The sequence below is a fragment of the Mobula birostris genome, chromosome 14 (assembly GCF_030028105.1).
Source record: "Mobula birostris isolate sMobBir1 chromosome 14, sMobBir1.hap1, whole genome shotgun sequence".
Classification (NCBI taxonomy): domain Eukaryota; kingdom Metazoa; phylum Chordata; class Chondrichthyes; order Myliobatiformes; family Myliobatidae; genus Mobula; species Mobula birostris.
The window spans coordinates 90,709,676-90,730,281 of record NC_092383.1 but is presented as its reverse complement, the minus strand read 5'-3'; the positions used below and the strand labels follow the sequence as shown (position 1 = coordinate 90,730,281).

The window sequence follows — 20,606 nt, the reverse complement described above, 5'->3', positions numbered from 1 at the left end:
GGTTCCTTCGCGTTATCAGAGGATTTGTCCTGGGGCTAGCAAATAAGTACCATTCCAAAGAAGTCACGGCAGCGCCTGTACTTTCTTAGTATTGTGGACAGATTCGCCGTGTCATCTAAAATTTTGACAAACTTCTATACACGACCGTGGTGGGTCTCGTCAGCAAGAATGATGAGTCAGCATACAGAGAGGACGTGCAGCAGCTAACGGACTGGTGCAGAGCCAACAACCTGTCTCTGAATGTGAACAAAACAAAAGAGATGGTTGATGACGTCAGCAGGACATGGAGCGACCACTCTCTGCTGCACATCGACGACTCCTCCATAGAGATCGTTAAGAGCACCAAATTTCTTGGTGTTCACCTGGCAGAGAATCTCACCTGGTCCCTCAACACCAGCTCCATGACAAAGAAAGCCCAGCAGCGTCTCTACTTTCTGCGAAGGCTGAGAAAAGTCCATCTCCCACCCCCCACCCTCACCACATTCTACAGAGGTTGTATTGAGAGCATCCTGAGCAGCTGCATCACAGCCTGGTTCGGAAATTGCACCATCTCGGATCGCAAGACCCTGCAGCGGATAGTGAGGTCAGCTGAGAAGATCATCGGGGTCTCTCTTCCCGCTATCACAGACATTTACACCACACACTGCATCCGCAAAGCAAACAGCATTATGAAAGACCCCTCATACAAACTCTTCTCCCTCCTGCCATCTGGAAAAAGGCACCAAAGCATTCGGGCTCTCACAACCAGACTATGTTAACAGTTTCTTCCCCCAAGCCAACAGACTCCTCAATACCCAGAGCCCGGCTTGACACCAACCTACTATACCCTCTACTGTGCCTATTGTCTTGTTCATTATTTATTATTATTTATTGTAGTGCCTGCACTGTTTTGTGCACTTTATGCAGTCCTGGATAGGTCTGTAGTCAAGTGTAGTCTTTGTGTTTTTTCTTACGTAGTTCAGTATAGTTTTTGTATTGTTTCCTATAGCACCATGGTCCTGGAAAACATTGTCTCATGTTTACTATGTTCTGTACCAGCAGTTATGGTTGAAATGACAATAAAAAGTGACTTGACTAGAGATTATCCAGACTGCTGCATCACAGCCTGGTATGGGAACGCCAATGCCCACAAACAGAAAAGCCTGCAAAAGGTAGTGGATAAAGCCCAGTCCATCAATGGGAAAACACTCCCCGCCGTTGAGCACATCTATATGGAGCACTGCCACCAAAAGCAGCAACCATCATCAAATGCCCCCACCATTCAGTCCACGCTCTCTTGTCAGTGCTCCATCAGGCAGGAGGTACAGGACCCTTAGGTCCCGCAGCAGTAGATTCAGAAATAGTTATTACCCTTCAACCGTCAGGCTCCTGAACCGGCATGGATAACCTCACTCACATCAGCACCGAACTGATCACTGAACACAACCTATGGACTCGCTATCAAGGATTCTGCACTCCTGTTCTCAGTGTTATTTATTTATTATTATTGTACCTTTATTTTTCTCAGCTCAAGCTGGTAAAATCTGAGGCACTGGCATAGCCAAGCACACTCATTTCTCAATTGCTAGGAACTTTTGGACTATTCTAGTGGTGTTGAGTATCATGGCTTTCTGGAGACTTACATAAATATTGCTGAGTAGCCCTAATCGTTTAATGCTATTGTGTAGTGCCTTTGGGATGACACCAGCTGTTTTTATTACTATTGGGACATGTTCCATGGTCTTTCAATTTCCTCTTTTAGTTCAGCATATTTATGGTGTTTCCCACTTACTGATTCTGTATGTTATGTGTGTTTGGAATGGCTATATCTGTTAAGTTCTTGTTTGTTTCTCCTGTAATATTATATCTGGCCAGTTATGATCATTAGTTTTTTTTTGTATTTGCATAGTTTGTCTTTTTTCACACAGGTTGCCTGTCAGTCTTTGTGAGTAGTTTTTCATTGATTCTATGATTTTTCTTTGTTCTACAGTGAACGCCTGCAAGAACACGAATCTCAGGATAGTAGATGGTGACATACACGTGTGTACTTTGATGATAAATTTACTTTGAACTTTGAACTAATTACAGGAGAATTGAAGTTATCGTCAGCATTAAGAGTTAAAAGCCATGAATGACTGTTAGTTAACAGAGGCTCCGGCTATGTATGGCACTTTATTGTAGGTGATATCACTTCTTATCAACGAATCCTACACCATATAGTGCCTTTGTAATTTCTTGTATTATATTATTTTCAATTCTTTGCATTTTATCAGGAATATTATTTTGCCTTATTAAGTTCTGGGCTGTGTCCCTCTGTGAGCTTGCCGAGATAAACCCCACCCTGATGGACCCAGTGTTGAACACTGATAATCGTATCAGGGAGGCAAGTTATGCAGATGCCAGCGATCAGCGGCTGGAGAGCAGATAGCTCGTAATGGCATAAGATGCTGCTAATGGAAATTGGCCAGAGCATGAAGGGATACAGGGAGAAGGCAGGAGATTGGGGCTGAGAGAAAAATTGGATCAGCCGTGATGAACTGGCAGAGCAGACTCGATGGGCCAGAGGGCTTAATTCTGCTCCGAAATCTTAGGGTCTTGTGGAAACCTGAAGTAAATAGGTTCATGGACCATTCAGAAATCTGATGGCAGAGGGGAAGAAGCAGTTCCTAAAATGTTGAGTGTGTGGCTTTACACTCCGGTAGCTCCTCCCTGGTAATGAGAAGATGGTTTGTGCTGTTGGTCATGTGTGTCCTTGATGTTGGGGTTAGCCCTACCTGTGATGACGCTGTCTGAGCCTACGGCCCTCTGCGGGCTTTTCCCATCCTGCTCCTGTTCCAAACCAGGCAGTAAAGCGAATTCTTGCCGTCAGGGGCAAGAGCAGCTGCTTTGCCAAATGTTGATGCATCCAGATCGGACACTTGTTTTGGAACACCTGTAAAAATCGGCTAGCCTCATGCCCCATGCTTCGTGAGCTGCAGAGTCCGAGTGGCTGGACCTGTTAATTCTAACCTCTCTGGATAACAGTTTATCCCCAGTTTTCGGTTTGGATTTCCTGTCTTCTGTTTTGCACCTCGTGCCCATTCGAGTGCACTGCTTATTGAGTAATAAGTGAGTGCTGAGAGATCAGTAGTGCAAAGGGTGAGCAGTTTCAAGTTCCTGGGTGTCGACATCTCTGAAGATCTATCCTGGGCCCAACATATTGATGCAGCTATACAGAAGGCACAACTGCGGCTAAAGTTCATTAGGAGTTTGAGGAGATTTGGCATGTCACCAAAGACTCTCACAAGTTTCTTACAGATGTACTGTGGAGAGCGTTCTGACTGGTTGCATCACCGTCTGGTGCGGGGGGCGGGGAGGGGGGCACCGCACGGGATCGGAAGACATTGCAGAAAGTTGCAAACTCAGCCGGCTCGGTCACAGGCTCCAGCTTCCCCCCAGCAACAAGGGCATTTTCGAAAGGTGATGCCTCAAAAAGGCAGCATCTGTCACCCAGGACATGCCCTCTTCTCATTGCTACCACCGGGGAGGAGATACAGAAGCCCGACGGCACACACTTACCTATTTTAGGAACAGCTACCATCAGATTTCTGAATGGACAATAAATCCATGAAGACTACTTTTATTGAACTGCCATATATATATATAATTTGTAACTCATAGTTTAATATCATGTATTGGAATGTACTGCTCCCGCAAAACATTTCACGGTATACGCCAGTGATATTAAACCCAATTCTGATTATTTTTACTGCAAGTTAATTTTATTGACAGCTACGATAAAAGCTTGCTGCATTTGTGTTGGGAGGTGTGTGTGTGGGGTGGGGGGAATAGAGCGGAGGGTGACGAGGAGACCCCACCATCCCAGCCCGGCACCCCGGCCGGCGTGGCGTCCCAGGACGGGGAGGGGAGCCGCGCGGCGACACTCGGGAGCTAGTGCGCGTGCGCCGGCCCGGCTGGGTCACCGTCAGGACACAAATCTGCCCGGCAACAGCGCTCGCACCTGCGCAGTAGCAGGCGAAGTTTGCAAAGCGAGTGTCAATCACACTCTCAAAGGGTTTGCACGATTAGAGAACGGTGCCATAATATTTGTATACCGGCCCCCTTGCAACTTGCGGCACACTCGCCAGAAACCATTGCGCTGCGGCGTTGCTTAAGATTATACTTACTTACATTTCCAAACTGTGGAAAATTTGTGTTCACCGTGTTTTGCAGCGAAGACTTCAGCGTCGTGTCCAACTCCTCAGCCCCTCATCTGGTGATCCCCTTTTCTTGGTGAAATAGAGATAATTATGTTCATTTTTATTCATTGTTGCAAGCTAGAAATGATACTTAGTTCAAAGTCACATCGCGAGCTATTGTATGCATTGAAGATTTTGTAAGAAAAGTTATTGAACGCCTTTGTTAACACATACAAGCGCTATCACCGACCCAAACTTTTCTATAATCATAATTTCTAACTTCAAGCAGTGTCTTGCCCCGGAACCTGACGTTAGTAAAGCAGGGTAGAGATGCCATCTGCTGTTCTGCTTTATAACTACGCACGAACGTCATTCACTCAGTGCTCAATGGAAAATATTGAAGGGAAAGACTAACCAAGTCAGCCAAGATGAATATAACTTGTGATGCTGAAGAAATGCAAAATACAAACGCGCTCAGGGGAATTTTAATTTAATATCTGCACAAGTTCCATGACAAACATTTTGCAACCTCCGGATATTTCATTAGGAGGTTGAGATTTGATACTCACGAGTTTCTGCAGATGTACAGTACCCTGGAGAACATTCTGACTGGCTGCATCACCATCTGGTATAGTGGGGGAGAGAGACACTGCACAGGATGAAAGAAGCTGCAGTAAACTGTCAGCTCCATCATGGGCACCAGCCTCCCCAGGATCTGGGACATCGTCAAGGAGTGATGCCTCAAAAGGGCGGCATCCATCATTCAGGACCCCCGTCACCCGGCACACGCCCTCTCCTCATGGAGGAGGTACAGGAACCTGAAGACACACACTCAACGATACAACATTGAATCCATGGACACTAGCTCACCTTTATTCCCTTCTCTTTTTGTAATATTTATCTATTTTAACATAACTGTATATACTTAGTGTGATTCACGGGCATTGTACCGCTGCCGCAAAAACAACACCCTTCACGACGCACGTCCGTGATGTTAAACCTGATTCCAATTCCTGCCTGACCCAATCTCGTTATATTGTCTTCATCTGTGTTCCCGCCACTGTCTGCAAGGAGTTTGTACTTCCTCCCTGTGACCGCGTGGGTTTCCTCTGGGTGCCCCGGCTTAGGACTGACTGGTTATTAGGCTAATTGTTCATTGCAAGTTGTCCCGTAATTAGGCCAGGGTTAAATCAGGTTTGCTGGGTGGTAAAGCTCAAAGAGTCTACTCTGTGCTGTATCTCAAATAAATAATGAGTATTGAAATCAAGATGTTCTGCTAAAGAACCTCTTCTGCTATTTTATAAGCTGAACATTTTTTTTATCCTGCTCATACAGACCTTTTGTATGAAAGGGTGGACTCGACCTCACTCTACTTCGTTATGAACTTGAACTGTAACACACACAAAACATTGCAGGAATGTCCAATGGAGCATCGCGGCCCAAAACGTCGCCTGTTTATTCCTCTCCCTAGATGCCGCCTGACCTGCTGAGTTCCTCCAGCGTTTTGTACGCGTTACCCTGGTTTCCAGCATCTGCAGAATCTCTTGCGTTCATAATTTTGCACCTTATTGTTTACCTGCACTTCACTTTCTCTGTAGCTGCGACACTTCATTCTGCATTGGAGAGTATATTGACTGGCTGCATCACAGCCTGGTATGGAAACACCAATGCCCTTGAATGGAAAACCCTACAAAAAAAAAGTGGATAAAGCCCTCTGCACCATTGAGCACATCTACATGAAATGCTGTCGCAGGGAATCAGCATTCATCATCAGGGTCACTCAGCACCCAGGCCATGCTCCCAGGTTCCAAAGCAGTTACCACACCTCAGCCATCAAGCTCTTGAGCGAAAGGGGATAACTTCACTTGCCCCATCATTAAAATGTTCTCACAACTAACAGACTCACTCTTAAAGACTCTTCATCTCATATTCTTGAAATTTATTGCTTGTTTATTTATTATTATTCTTCCTTTCTTTTTGTATTTGCACAGTTTGTTGTCTTCTGCACTCTGGTTGAATGCCCAAGTTGGATGGTCTGTTATGGTTATTATTCTGTACATTTACTGAGTAAGCCCACAAGAAAACACATCTCAGGGTTATATATGGTGACATATATGTACTTAGATAATAAATTTACTTTGACCTTTAAAGTATTTTTAAACTTGGTCTACCCTTGACGTACTCTGTGATGATGTGACACATTGCGCCTGACGAAACTGGAGCCACACAGAATCTGTTAACTGGGAAATACAAGTCATTGTTCACACAGCGAACCTCCAGGTGAGAGTCATAATATGTTGCTCAGTTAAACGGTTGTTTGTCTTTCTTTTTATACCTTAACTATTTCCATGAACCTTTGGCTATTTGGGGCGGCCGCTTAACTGGGCCAAACTGTACTAATCCCAATGTCTCCCAAGTAAGTAGAATTCAATTAATATGTTAACGTATATGGTGAATAAAGTTGGTTCTTGAGTTTCACAAGGATTAAGTCAATATAAAAACTTGTTAATTAATAACAAGACAATAAGTATCTCCACATCAAGTAGAAATCCAGGCTAGTTGGCGAGATTAAAATCACTTCAAATCCAGATGTTTATTCAGCCAAGAAAACAAAGCCAGCAGGAAGTGAAAACAAATCAGTCCAAGGCCATTCCCACTTCCACGTCCCTCGACTTGGAGTTGACCAGTTCACGGCGGATCTCCGGAGAGATGCTTGGATGATGGTGAATCCTCAGCAGCTCCACTAAGGAGTCCTTCTGCTCAGAGGACAAGTCCTCCTTGTAGCGCTGGGCAAAGGTGAGCAGACACTGGTGCCACAGCACGGGCAGGGTCCTCTTATCCGTCTGGAACCGCAGGAAGTGGAAAACCAGCGCGTCAATCACCCGGAAAGGAAGGGCGTACTTCTTGTCAATCATCAATCGCAGGAAGATGCTGTTCGCTCCATTGTATTCCATCTCCGCAATCTTCAGCATCGCAGCACTGTCAGGGCAAGAAAGATGATGAAGGTCAATAAACATCTGAACAACGGATCAGAAAATGTATATGCCCGGATCACTGAGAGCATTAAGACCACCTCTATCACTGTCTAGTTTCCTGCCACCTCCTCTCTCTCCATGTCCAGGTTGCAGTAAGTAGTTCACTTAGTGGAGAAGATCATTGGCTGTCAGCTACCAACATTAAAAGACCCGTTCATTGCCACAGTGAAGAAAAGAGCTGGAAAGATTACTGCTGACTCCACCCTCCCGAGCAGTCACCTATTCACCAAATTACCATCAGGGAGCCACTACTGGTCCATCACCACCAGGACTACAAATCATCTCCAAAGCTTCTTTCCTGTAACGATACAGCTTCTCACCAAAACTCACTCAGGTGTAATCCCCTCACTGTCCCTGCACAACATCCATTACATGGCCTTTCCTGCTCTCCTTGTTTCGTTGATAATTATTGAGTCTGTTCATATGTTCACATATATTTAAGTTTGATTATTGACATTTGAGAATCTGACTGTTCTGCTAATTGTTGATTGCTCATAGCTGCTTGCCCTATTGCCTTGTGAATTATTGGCTGCTGTTCTGTTGTCTGTTACGGAATTGTCTTGTTTTATGCTTGGCGCTGAACCACAATCAATTCTGGTATAGTTCATATACTGCTAATAAAGTGACTCTGATGAGATCATATCAATTACTGAAATTAATACGATTGTCCATCAGACTAAACATTGTATTTTTAGTGTTATGCATATGCACATTATGCATCATACATTTTTAGTATAATGCATATATTATTGCCTTTTTAGCTTTATTTAGTTGTTTCTCTTGATTTCTAAAGACCCAAGCGTAAACGTAAGAACAAACGCAGAACAGTACATTACAGATCCTTCTACCCATGATCTTCTTTAATCCACCCCAAGATCAATCTAATGCCTCACTCGTGGTTTTCGCCCATATCCCTGGACTTTGCTCACAGCGGCAACTGGAGACACAAAAGATGCTACAGATGCTGGAAATCTTGAGCAACACACACACACAAAATGTTGGAGGAATCTTGTTGCATCATGATGAAGGGCCTTGGCCTGAAATGTCAACAGTTTATTCCCTCCCCCCCGCCCCCGACACCACCCAACTCGCAGAGATCTTCCAGCATTTTGTGTGTTGTCCTCGGTGGCAATCTTGCTCAATCCTCATTCACCTTGAGGTGGCAGCAATGAGCCCTTTTGGAACTGAACATTATAACGTTCCCAGCCAGAGATGATCTGGCCCCTGGCATGGATTCAATCAAAATCATGGAGCAAAGCAGGCCCTTCAGCCCCACAAGCCCATGCTGACCATGGTGCCAACCCAATTAGTCCCAATTTCCCCTGTTCAACCCATATCCCAATAAGCCCTGCCCCTCCTTGTACCTATCCAAGTGCTGTTAGCGCCACCTATCAGTCCTTTTCACATTTGCCATTCCTGTAACCTTGCAGAGTATGAGCTCAAAGGCCAGGCTGGACAAACTTGATCTGTTTTTCCTTGAGGGTAAGAGGCTGAGTGGAAGACCCGATTTAGATTTTTAAGATTATGAGAAGCATATGCAATGGATACCAGTTAATAGGGCCATCAGTTAATCTTAAAGAACAAACACTAATTGAGAAAATTGCCAGGATTCTCTCTGTTTAGTTGGGACACTATGACGCTTAACTGGGACAGATTGTTACCGAATAGGTTCCAACTAACGTCAATGACATGCATTTGAGTTGCCGTTAGACCTATACTGTGCTTTGTGCAGTTTTTAAATAGCATCAGTCGCACATGCTTCTGTTCAAAAAGCAGTGATTTTTGTCACTGAAAGTTGGCGAGAAATAAGCAGTAAGACAATTCCGAACTGTTTTCCTCCCTACGCTTTCAAGCATCCAGGCTTGGAGATGCCAGAAATGGCAGAGCATGAAAATTAAACCATTTCACTATTTCAATAAGTTAGGAACTACAAAGAAGTTGAAGGCATCAACAATCATCTTGAATGAGACAATGAAAATGAAGATTTGGAGAATGCAACTGTTGCTAACATTGTAGGAGGGCAGTCCATTACCTGCACTAGGTGTCCACACTGATTTTGTTCATTGTGTACACTGGGTGAATTCCTCCGTCAATAACTGTTAGGAACTAGTACAGTGTTATAGTACTGTAGTACTATTGGTAGTGTTCCAACTTGTTCTGTAGTTCAATTAAATACATAATTTGTTACCCATTTTTTCTATACCCTTTTAACTATAGCTAACAGGAAGCTGCCTAATTGGGCCAAAATTAACTGGATCCACTGTATCGGGTAAATGGTCAGAATCTTTTCCAAAGGATGGAAATGTCAAACATCGGAGGACATGCTTTTAAGGTTATAAGGGTGGTGGGGGGTGGTTTAAAGCTGAAGTGACAGGGATTTTTTTTTAAAACCAGACAGAGCAGTACATGCCTGGATTGAGTTACCAGAGATAGCAGAGAAAGCAGGCAGAGTCTGGAGGCTGAGACACATGAATATGAACAGAATGGACGGATACTGATGATACACCGAAGGACATTTAATATAAACAGGAATCAAGATCACTGCAACATTGTGGGCTGAATGGCCTGTTCCAATTCCACGTTCTACACTCACTGTCAGAGTAACTACTCAGATTTGTATAGCGCCCTAAATATAAAACAGCTATTTCTGAAACCAAGATGATGACAAAGAAGGCATTTAAAGGGTAGAACAAAAGTACACACATAGAGTTAATTCTGGCTTATTTCTCATTCTCCTCAAGGTGGCAGCAGCGAGCTCCTTTTCGAACAGGGTGCCACGACACAAGTACAACAGAATGCAGCAGTGGGAGACATCAGCTAACGGGCCTTAGGGTAGGCAAACAACACCAAGGTTCTCCCACCCTACAGCAGGGGTTCCCAACATTTTTGTTATGCCATGGACCAATGCAATTAAGCAAGGGGTCTATGGACCCTGGTTTGGGAACTCCTGCCCTGGAGACATGCTCCCGTTCCACTGCCAGCCCTGTACCCCAGAACAAACAGCCGTTACCTGGTATGAAGGACTGGGATAGAGCACTTGGTCAGAATACTGCCAATAATGATAGCTTCTCTTAATGTGCATGTACCAGATTCACACAGAGGAAGTAGAATACCTTTGGAGAGAGAAGGGAAAATTAATATTTGTTGGAATTGAATGCCGTTGTTACTTGCACAATTAAATTCAGAAATTACAGGACAGAATTAACCATTGACCCACCCACAACGGACACAGGGAGTGCAACTCAGCTTCCTAAAATCATTTTATGGAAGTTCAAAGTAAACTTATTACCAAAGTAACCATATGTCACCATACACAACCGAAATCCAGTTCCAAGTTCATTGTTGGTACTGTGAAAAACTTTGTTTTACATGCCATCCACACAGATCATTAGTGTATCGAAGCTGTACAAGGGGAGGAAGGACTGTTGACTGTGGTGGGCAAGCGATATTGGCGTCAGAACGCATGGCGACATTTGCAGGCTGCCCCCAGCAACACATCTTTGGTGTGTGTTGGTTATTAATACAAATTACACATTTCACTGTATATTTTTGATATACATGTAATAATTAAATCTGAATCAGTGCAGAATAAAGCATTTACAAAGAAGCCTCTCAATACACGTGGGGAAGAACATTCTCAATATTACATTTTTATTTAGCGTACTGCCGCGAAGCAGCGTTCGGATCCATTTAACACAGTCCGGTGACTTAGCTTACAAAAAGTAGTGGTCCATCATGGTAAAGTACCCCCCACCCCCCCACCATTGAGCACATCTACATGAAACTCTGTTGCAGGAAAGCAGCATCCATCATCACGGACCCCCGCCATGCAGGATGCACTTTCTTCTCGCTGCTACCATTAGGAAGGTGGTACAGGAGCCTCAGGACTTGCATCACCAGGTTCAGGAACAGTTATTACCCCTCAACCATCAGGCTCTTGACCTGAGGGGATAACTTTACTTGCCCCATCACCGACTGATTCCACAACCAATGCACTCACTTTCAATGACTCTTCATCTCATGTTCTCAATATTTATTATCTATTATTTCTTTCTTTTTGTATTTGCAGTTTGCATCTTGCACAGTAGTAAAACACCCAAGTTAGTATGATCTTTCATTGATTCTATTATGGTTATTACTATATTATGGATTATGTTCTCAAGAAAATTAATCTCAGGGTTGTATATGGCGATACATGTGTATTTTGAACATTAGCTTGTAAATCCACCATTGAAGAAGAGCGATTTCTGGGCACACAAGCAACTAGGGGCTCTGGGGAGAGTGTGGGAATATTTAAAGATAAAGATTAGCTTTAGGTTGCACATAATATTAAAATACACAGTAAAATGCATCGCTTGTGTCTCTGACCATCCATTTCAAAGATGTGCTGGCGGCAGTCTGCAAGTGTCGCTACACTTCCAGTGCCAACATAGCTCATTAACCCTAATCGGGCATCTTTGGAAGGTGGGAGGAAACCGAAGCACGCAGTGGAAACCCACGCGGTAATGGGGAGCATGTACAAACTTCCGACAGCAGTGGGAATTGAACCCCGATCGCTGGTGCTGACCACTACACTACTGAGATGCCCATTTTGGGGTTCGTATCGACACAGATATTAATATATGAACGATATTGAAATGGATTGCTGTGCTTGCAAGGAATGGCCAAGCTCACAGGGCCAAATGAGATCCTAACTGAGACAGCACGGTAGCATAGTGGTCAGTACAACACTTCACAGTACAGGCGACCCGGGTTTAAATCCTGCCACTGCCTGTAAGGAGTTTGTACGTTCTCCCCGTGTGTCTCCTCCAAATGATTCCCCATTCGGTAGGGTTACTGTGTCATGTTTTTTTCCCCCGTGTTTTTTGGAAATTCTTTTATTTATTGAGATACAGGACGTAGAAGGCCCTTTGAGCCCTGCCAACCAGCAACCCCCGATTTAACCCAGCCAACTCACGGGACAATTTACAATGACCAATTAACCTACATCTTCGCATTGTAGGAGGAAACCGGAGCACCTGGAGAAAACTCACTGAACAATCAGATGATTAGAGTAGGGAGTGTTGGATTGGGCTGTATAATTAATATTTTTCTTGTAGTTTTAACATCGTCTTTTTGGGTGACAGGGTGAAGATAAGCCTCTACTAAAGGAGGTGTCAGGCGCTTCTTCCCTCTGCTGGCCTGCAGGTCACCCTTGGGCAAGGTGTAGCACCTGCTTAGACCCCGATCAGGGTCACGTGAAGCCATGGGAGCAGGTGGTGAATGGTCGTATGAGCAGCTGGTGGATCACAAGTCCTGGTTATGTGACCACTGACGCCAGGCAGACAATCTCTAAAGAGTATTGAAAATGGCTGGGGTCACCCATCTTGTAAAGACACTGCCCAGAAGAAGGCAATGGCTTCTGTAGAAGAATCCGCCAAGGTCATGAGACCACGATCACCCACATCATATGACACAACACATAATGATGATGGCAATTGATTTTATTTTTGTCATCACCAGTAATTGTTCAAAGCGTTTTCCAGTGGTTACAGTGGTCTGGTGTAAGATCAGACCACCTTTGTTCTCTTATCTCTTTTCCCTTAGGCTCTCTTTCTCTGCTTCCCCCCGCCCCCCCCACGCTTTCCCATTCTCTCTCACCAACCATCTCCCCTCGTTTTCTTTGTTCTTGTAACACTTAATAAAACAATCGTAAGCAAGAAGTCTGATGCCTCATTATTAACTTCCAAAGAAACTTAAGATTGCAAAAGCATCAGGATCCAACAAGGGCGCAGGTTGAAGGCAAGAGGGTACAGACTGAATAGACACCTGAGAGGCTACTTTTACCACCCCGAGGGCAGTTCGGTCAGTACATGATCCAGAGGAAATGGTTGAGGCAAGGACACTAACAACATTCAGAAGGTATTTGGACAGGTATATGGATAGGAAAGGATTAGAGAAGAGGTTCCCAATGTGTGGTTAAGTGCCTTGCTCAAGGACACAACAGCTGAGGCTCGAACTAACGACCTTCAGATCACTAGACCGACACCTTAACCACTTGGCCACGCGCCAACACCATAGACCTGTACCATTAAGCAAGTGGCCCGTGGCCAGGGTGGGAACCCCTCAGTTAGGTGGATGTGGTCCAAACACCGGCAAATGAGATAAATTTAGATAGGAATCTTGGTTAGCATGGAAAGGTTGAGCCGAATGACCTGTTTCCACACTAATCCCCAAAGGGCCTCATTACACGCTGAGAATTTCTATGATGGTGTGGGATAACTCGGGAAAAGGTTTCAGAGCTCTTTTTTTTTTTGATTACCAAAGGCTGGCCAACTCAGTCAGTAAAGCACAGGAGCCTTAATGCCAGGGTCGTGGGTTTGATCTCCACGATGGGCGCTGGCGTTCTGGAACGTCACGGTAGCGTGGTGGTTAGTGTAACTACATTACAACACCAGCAACCAGGGCTCAGTTCCTGCTGCTGTCCGTAAGGAGTTTGTACATTTCCTCCAGGTGCTCTGGTTTCCTCCCACATTCCAAAGACATACAGGCTACTTGGTCACATGGGGGTAATTGGCTTGTTGGGCCGGAAGCGCTTGTTATCATTCTGTATCTCTAAACAATGTTGCTTTGCCACTGTGTTCTGCCAAACTTTGTGGACTTGCCACGTTGGCGCCAGAATGGGTAAAGACAGCTGCGGGCAGCCCCCCCCCGCACATCCTCAGGTGCGTTGGCTGTCAACGCAACCGTCACATTTCACTGACTGTACATGTGATAAATAAACCTGAATCTAAATCTACAACTAAAGGACAGGAAATCAGTCACCTGCCCTCAGCACAGAGGAAGCTTACCCTTAAACCAGGCTCCAGGTTTGAACAGCGCTTTCTTCAAGGACATGTAAAGGTGGAAGTTAAGGCGTTTGTACTCGACAATGTCGTCTCTCACACGAGGCAAAAGCACCAGGTTGTAGAACCTCTGGGCCATCTTGGCCTTCAGGTTGGCAGCAAAGATCCTGCAAGTTGTGAGGGAGAGAAGTGGGTTAGGAAGAGTACACAGCAAAGTTACTGTTTGCAGCAATGAGACGGCACTGTACTGCCACCACGAAACAACAAATTTCACGACATAGGTCAGTGATAATAAACCTGACTTTGATTCACTGGGAGGGAGGGGCGCTAGGAAAACAGCATGGGAATAATGGGCCAAATGGCCCCTTGTATCGTTTAATCCAGCAGCAGCACAGATGCCCAGTATACCTGCCAGGAAGAGCAGAAACACTCTGGCCCTCCAACATTACAGGAATGCCGACCTCTCACCTGGTGGCCTGGTACATGGCAGCCGCCGTCCAGCTCTCTGGCTCCGTGATGTACAGAATCTGCTCCCAGTTTGACAACGCTGGCACAATCTTGAAGGCTTTTGGAAGTTTCCCACTCCGATACTTGCACAGTACCTTTCGGAAAGCAAAATGTAAAGCTTTACCAGGTCTGAGTACAGCTATCACCTTTGAATTTTTATGTGTTCTGAGGCATATGTCATAATAAACAAACCCAATTTTCCTTTATGGTCAGTGAACGTAACTCACTGTTGAGATTATCACAATCGTTTGTTAAGAAGTTTTGTACATAGCCTGCTGAACGTCGCCGTGGTTCACCGGCGCCATCCTGGAGGAGCGGAGGTTCCGAGGTATCTTACAGGAGCAGCACTTTTAACGAAAATTGCAGAAATTAGCAGCTCCGCAAGTCACCCAAAGAAAATGCCTTCCTCTTCCAAATGCGTCATGACAGGGGCAGGACGGTTGTGTAGCAGTTAAGGTAATGCTACTACAGAGCCAGCTGCGAGATTTGGGTTCAATTCCTGCTGCTGTCTGTAAGGAGTTGATATGGTCTCCCCACGATCGCATGGGTTTCCTCTGGGGGCTCCGGTAACCTCCCACATCCCAACAACGCAAGGGTTAAGGTTACCTGTAGCAAGTCGTAGACATTTGCGAGCTGCCTCCAGCACATCCTCGGACTGGACCGGCCATCGACACGAGCAACCCATCATAAACGTGACAAATGAAGCTAATCCTTACCTCACGGACACCCTTGTACACCTCCAGCACCCTGGGGTCCAGCTGCGGCATCGGTCGGCCAGAGATTTCCGACACGACCGTCTCCACTTCCGTCTGCTTCTCCGTGATCTTCTCCATGATAATGTCAGCCAGAGTGCGCCTTCGGTGCAAACCAAGAGAGCTACATGAGCAACGAGCAAAAGCAGACCTTCATCTGCCCCGCTAGACGAGAGTGCGCTGTCTTTACCCGGGTCTGGCCCGGTATACAACTCCATGCTCGTCAACGGGGACGAGCTAGCCAGAGCCCTCAACCCGAAGGCAATACACACCGACTACTTCAACACCACCAAATCCTTTAAACAAGTTAAACAACTTTGTGGCCGGCACGTTGTGCACTGTGTTGCTGTGAACGTAGACCAGTACAGGCCCTTTGGCCCACAATTTTGTGCTGACCTGTATAAACCTACATCATGATCAAGCTAACCCTATCCTCAGACACAGCCCGTAACAACACCCCCTCCCCATTTTCCTTTCAGCCATCTGCCTACGCTGTTGTGAGGAGCTTTGTACATTCTCCCCGTGATCACTCGTGTTCCCCCCCGCCCCCGAGCGCTGCAGTTTCCTCCCACATTCCAAATAGACGTACACAAGGTTAACATGGGCATGCTACTTTCGCGCTGGAAGTGTGGCAGCATTTGCAGGCTGTCCCCAGCACAAGCTTGGACTGTGCTGGTCGCTGACACAAACGATACGCTTCGGCGTATATTTTGATGCACTCCTGACAAGAAAGCTAATTTCTCTTTAAAATATGCCCACCACCCTGTGATTGGAAAATCATTGCCTTTCAGATCCCCACTCTACACCCATCAACGTTTTACACAGGGAGCTGTCAAATCCCTCTTTACGGACGTCGGCAAAGCAGAAGTAAAGGTTTTCTGAAAGCCTGTTTGCATCAATCCTCCTCAGGAACTACCTGACGTTACCTCAGCGGAGGGTTCTTGTTCATGAACGTATCTATCGCCTTTTCATCCTCCGGGTTCACGACTACTTCCTCGCCGTAGCCCTCCTCCGCAATCGCAGCCGCACTCTCCAGCGTCGGCCACTCATCGTCCGATTCGGAGTCCGAATCTTTACCCTTCGAACCTGAGCCTGTGAAAAGATTAAAAAAAAACAAATACAGTGTGAGCAACCTTACCCCATGGATCTGAGTTCTAACCTGTTGTCCCAACACCCTTCACATGCTCTGCCCTCAGTTTAACATGTCCCACCTTTATCAGGATCAGCTTGTGATCTCCAGCGTGAATCTGAAACAAGCTGCTGGAGGATTCCTTCCTTCTGCAGTTATAGATGAACAAGAGGGGTATGGAGGGCTTTGGCCCAGGAGCAGGTAGTTTATAACAACATATTTATAGGACCATAAGATTATAAGAGCAGAATTAGGCCATTTGGCCCATTGAGTCTGCTCCACCATTTCATCATGGCTGATCCATTTTCCCGTTCAGCCACAATCTTCTGCACTCTCCCCCTATGAGAGGGTAAACAGCTTTAGGTTCCTCGGCATCCACATCTCCAAGGACTTCATGTGATCTGCGTGGTGAAAAAGGCACAACAGCACCTCTTTCACCTCAGATGATTGAGGAAGTTTGGAATGGGCCCCCAAATCCTAAGAACTTTCTATAAGGGGCACAATTGAGAGCATCTGACTGGCTGCATCACTGCCTGGTGTGGTAACTGTACTTCCCCCAATCGCAGAACTCTGCAGAGAGTGGTGCAGACAGCCCAGCGCATCTGTAGTTGTGAACTTCCCATGATTCAGGACATTTACAAGGACAGGTGTGTAAAAAGGGCCCGAAGGATCACTGGGGATCCAAGTCATCCCAACCACAATCTATTCCAGCTGCTACCATCCGAGAAACAGTACTGCAGCATAAAAGCCAGAACCAACAGGCTCCCGGACAGCTTCTTCCACCAGGCCATCAGACTGATGAACTCACACTGATTTGAGTGTATTTCTATGTTACATTGACTGTTCTATTTATTATAAATTACTATGATTGCACATTGCACATTTAGATGGAGGCGTAACGTAAAGATTTTTACTCATGTATGTGAAGGATGTAAGAAATAAAGTCAATTCAATATATAACAACTTACAAAGCACTTTTGTAAAGATGATGCTGCTCAAAGTGCTTTACAGTGCAAACATGAAGATAAAAGACAAAATTATGTTAGGTAAAAGCAAAGTTAAATAAATGGTTTTGAGCTGGCCTTTAAAGTTGCCAACTGAGTCTGCATTCCTCACAGGTTTTGAGCTCCATAGTTTAGGAGCGTAGTTCAAAAAAAGCTGACCTGACAATTAGTTGGGACCAGGCAGCAAATAAACAGGATTAGATGGGCTGGAGGGCTTTTTTCTGGACTCTATGACACTCTCCAATGGAGATGGGAACGCTGTCACAGACTAAACTGCCAGCTTGTCAAAATGGAACTTTCTTCCTGAGGGGGCCCCTCGGGGATCACGGATGAGTTTCTGCTGGCCGGGCTCTGGGGGGGAGGTGAGGCTGACGAGGGGCCTGCGGACTTTGCCTGCAGTTGGGATCGAGTGTGGAGTTGGAGAGGCAGTCAGACCCTTTCCACTGCTAGTGTTGGGCTTCCTGCGCTGCTAACCCTTGGGCTCGAGGCCACAGTCCAGCTGGAATGTGCCAACTCAAAGCCCCTTGCAGTCAGTGTAGATACAGGCCTTTTGGCCCAACTCATCCATGACAACCAAGAAGCCTGTCTAAAATGATCCCATTTGGCTCATATAATTCTAAACCAGAGGTTCCTAAACCTTTACATGCCACAGACCTATACCATTAAGCAAGGTTGGGAACTCCTGCTCTAAACCTCCCCCATTAGTATAGCTCCCCAAATATCTCAATGTACCTGCCTCAAACACTTCTTCAGGCAGCTCATTCAATATATGCATCGCTCCGTGTTTTCCTCAGGATCCCTTCCTCCCCAAATTTAAGCCTATCCCATCCAGATGTTGCAAACAAGAGAAAACCTGTAGATACCGGAAACCCAGAACAACACACACAGAATGCTGAAGGAACTCAGCAGGCCAGGCAGCATCCATAGAAAAAAAGTGCAGTTGACGTTTTCGGGCCAATACCCTTTGGGGTGGAGGGGGGGGGGTCGTCTCTTTAACCCTGCTGAGTTCCTCCAGCATTTTGTGTGTTCCGTCCAGATGTTGACACCCAATCCTTTGAAAATGTCTTTTCCCTTCACGAATTTACAGATCTCTGTGAGGTGCTCTCATCCTCCTACACTCCAGGGAAACAGTCCGGTCTCTCCTTATATCCCAATCTCTTCAGCCCTGATAACATCCTTATAAATCGGTTTTAACGCCCTCTTCGTTTTAAGACATCCTTCCCATAGTGACACAACTCTGCAGATGCTGGAAATCTTGAACTAACACACACACACACACACGGTGCTGGAGGAACTCAGTAGGTCAGGCAGCACCTACAGAAGTGAATAAATGGTTGACGTTTCATCGGATGCTGCCTGACCTGCCGCGTTCCTTCAGCATTTTGTGTGTGTGCTTTCTCGCTCTCGCCTCCGCCCCGGACTCAAAACACTCACCTAACACGGTAGTTTTTGTGGTGCGGCCCGGGTCGTCGCCGCCGCCGCCGCCGTGCTCGGCCTCCAACTCCTCCTGTTGCGCTCGGGCCTGCTCCAGGATCCTGCGGCTCAGCCGGGCGTCAACATACTCCTCCTCGTCCCGGGCCCGGGCCTCCTGCCTGCGGTGCCGCTCCTTCTGGCGGCCGAGCGGCTTCACCGCGTCTCCCTGCAGAATCTGCTCGGCCAGGCCCAGGCTCCGGGGGGCCTGGCCGCCCTTGCCCGGCTTGGCTTTCGGCATCACTGTGAACCCAGCCGGGGGACCCGAGCACCCGGCAGCTCACCAGCCCACGTGGGACTGCCACATCGCGCCTGCGCGGAACGTATCGGCTCGGTGACGCCACGGCGGCGAGCCATTCACGTGATCCGGGGTCCGCGCATGTGCCAAATGTATCCGCTGGCCGTGCAACTACGACTCGCACTTCCGATGTATTTCTTGTCTCCGCAAATGCTCTCCGAATTGCCAAGCATTTACACCGCTTTCTGTTCTACATCTTCACCGCACTGAGATGAAGAGCAATCAGTGGATCGAAGTTCAAAATAGATTTATTATCAAAATACGTATATGTCACGATGTACTAGCCTGAGATTCATTTTCTTACAGGCATTCGCAGTAGATATAAACAAATCAGTGAAAACTACACACCTCACAAGCAAAGACGGTAGAACAACCGTGTAGAAGACAAACTGTGCAAATAAAAAAGAAAACATAATAAGAAATTAATAAATAAATAATAAACATTTTGAATATTATTTTGTAGAGTTGTAGAGTCCTTGAAAGTGAGTCCATAGGTGCGTTCATTGTTAGTTCAAGAGGCTGATGGTTGAGGGCTAATACCTGATAGTGTGGGCCAAAAGTTTCCTGTACCTCCTGCCCAATGGCTGCAATGAGAAGAGAGCATATCTTTAGGATTCCATTCCCACCACAAATGCTGTTCCTCCAGCAGTGTGTTTGTTGTTCTAGATTCCAGCATCAGCTGTCTCTTGTGTCTCTAACTTGTTTTTCTTCTTTTGCAAAAGCTCCAGAACCCAAAATGTTAAATGTTAACTTCCACAAATTCTGCCTGACCTGCTGAGTGCTCATTCCATCTTAATTCCATGCTCAGTCCCTTCCCACCTACATCCATGCTCTCGATTTCTTCAATCACTTTCAATTCCTGGTCACCTTATTTTCATAGTGGATGTCCCGTCCCTATACACTTGTACCCCCATCAGGAAGATCTTAAAATCTCACCACTTTCGAACCAGTTCCCCTCCACCACCACCTTCCTCCATCTGGTGGAACTCTTCCTCACCCTCAACAATTCCTCTTTTAGTTTCACCCACTTTCTCCAGCCTTGTGGGAACTCACATAGGCCCTAGCTGTGCCTGCCATTTCATTGGCTATGTGGAACAGCCTATGTTCCAAGCCTACCCTGGTAACACTTCCCAAATTTTCCTCTGCTATATTGACAATTACATTAATGCTGCTTCATGTACACATGCCAAATTTGTTATTTTCATCAACTTTGCCTCAGTCTTCCACTCTGCCCTCAAATTTACTTGGTCCTTCCCAGACACTTCTCTCCCCTTTCTGTGGTGAAAAAGGCACATCAATGCCTCTTTCACCTCAGATGGTTGAAGAAGTTTGGTGTGGGCCCCCCAAATTTAAGAACTTTCTACAGGGGCACAATTGAGAGCATCTGACTGGCTGCATCACTGCCTGGTATGGGAACTGTACTTCCCCCA

The 20,606-nt window shown here is 46.0% G+C and overlaps 1 protein-coding gene across 1 annotated transcript; it reads right to left on the bottom strand.

The window, feature by feature from the left end:
• Positions 1 to 6,720: 6,720 nt before the first annotated feature.
• bysl (bystin-like) lies at positions 6,721 to 19,200 on the bottom strand. Its single transcript, XM_072278905.1, has 7 exons — positions 18,843 to 19,200; positions 16,202 to 16,367; positions 15,240 to 15,378; positions 14,485 to 14,618; positions 14,023 to 14,183; positions 10,203 to 10,305; positions 6,721 to 7,136 (listed from the first exon to the last, which is right to left on the bottom strand). The coding sequence occupies exons 1-7, from the start codon at positions 19,117 to 19,119 to the stop codon at positions 6,794 to 6,796; spliced, it is 1,323 nt and encodes a 440-aa protein (XP_072135006.1). The 5' UTR covers positions 19,120 to 19,200; the 3' UTR covers positions 6,721 to 6,793.
• Positions 19,201 to 20,606: the final 1,406 nt, after the last annotated feature.

Excerpts from the sequence above, each read along its gene's own strand:
- bysl (XM_072278905.1), bottom strand. The coding sequence starts at position 19,119 with ATGCCGAAAGCCAAGCCGGGCAAGGGCGGCCAGGCCCCCCGGAGCCTG. Across the intron at positions 16,368-18,842 it reads CACAAAAACTACCGTGTTAG|GCTCAGGTTCGAAGGGTAAA; the intron begins GTGAGTGTTTTG and ends ATCTTTTCACAG. Across the intron at positions 14,619-15,239 it reads TGTACAAGGGTGTCCGTGAG|GTACTGTGCAAGTATCGGAG; the intron begins GTAAGGATTAGC and ends GCTTTCCGAAAG.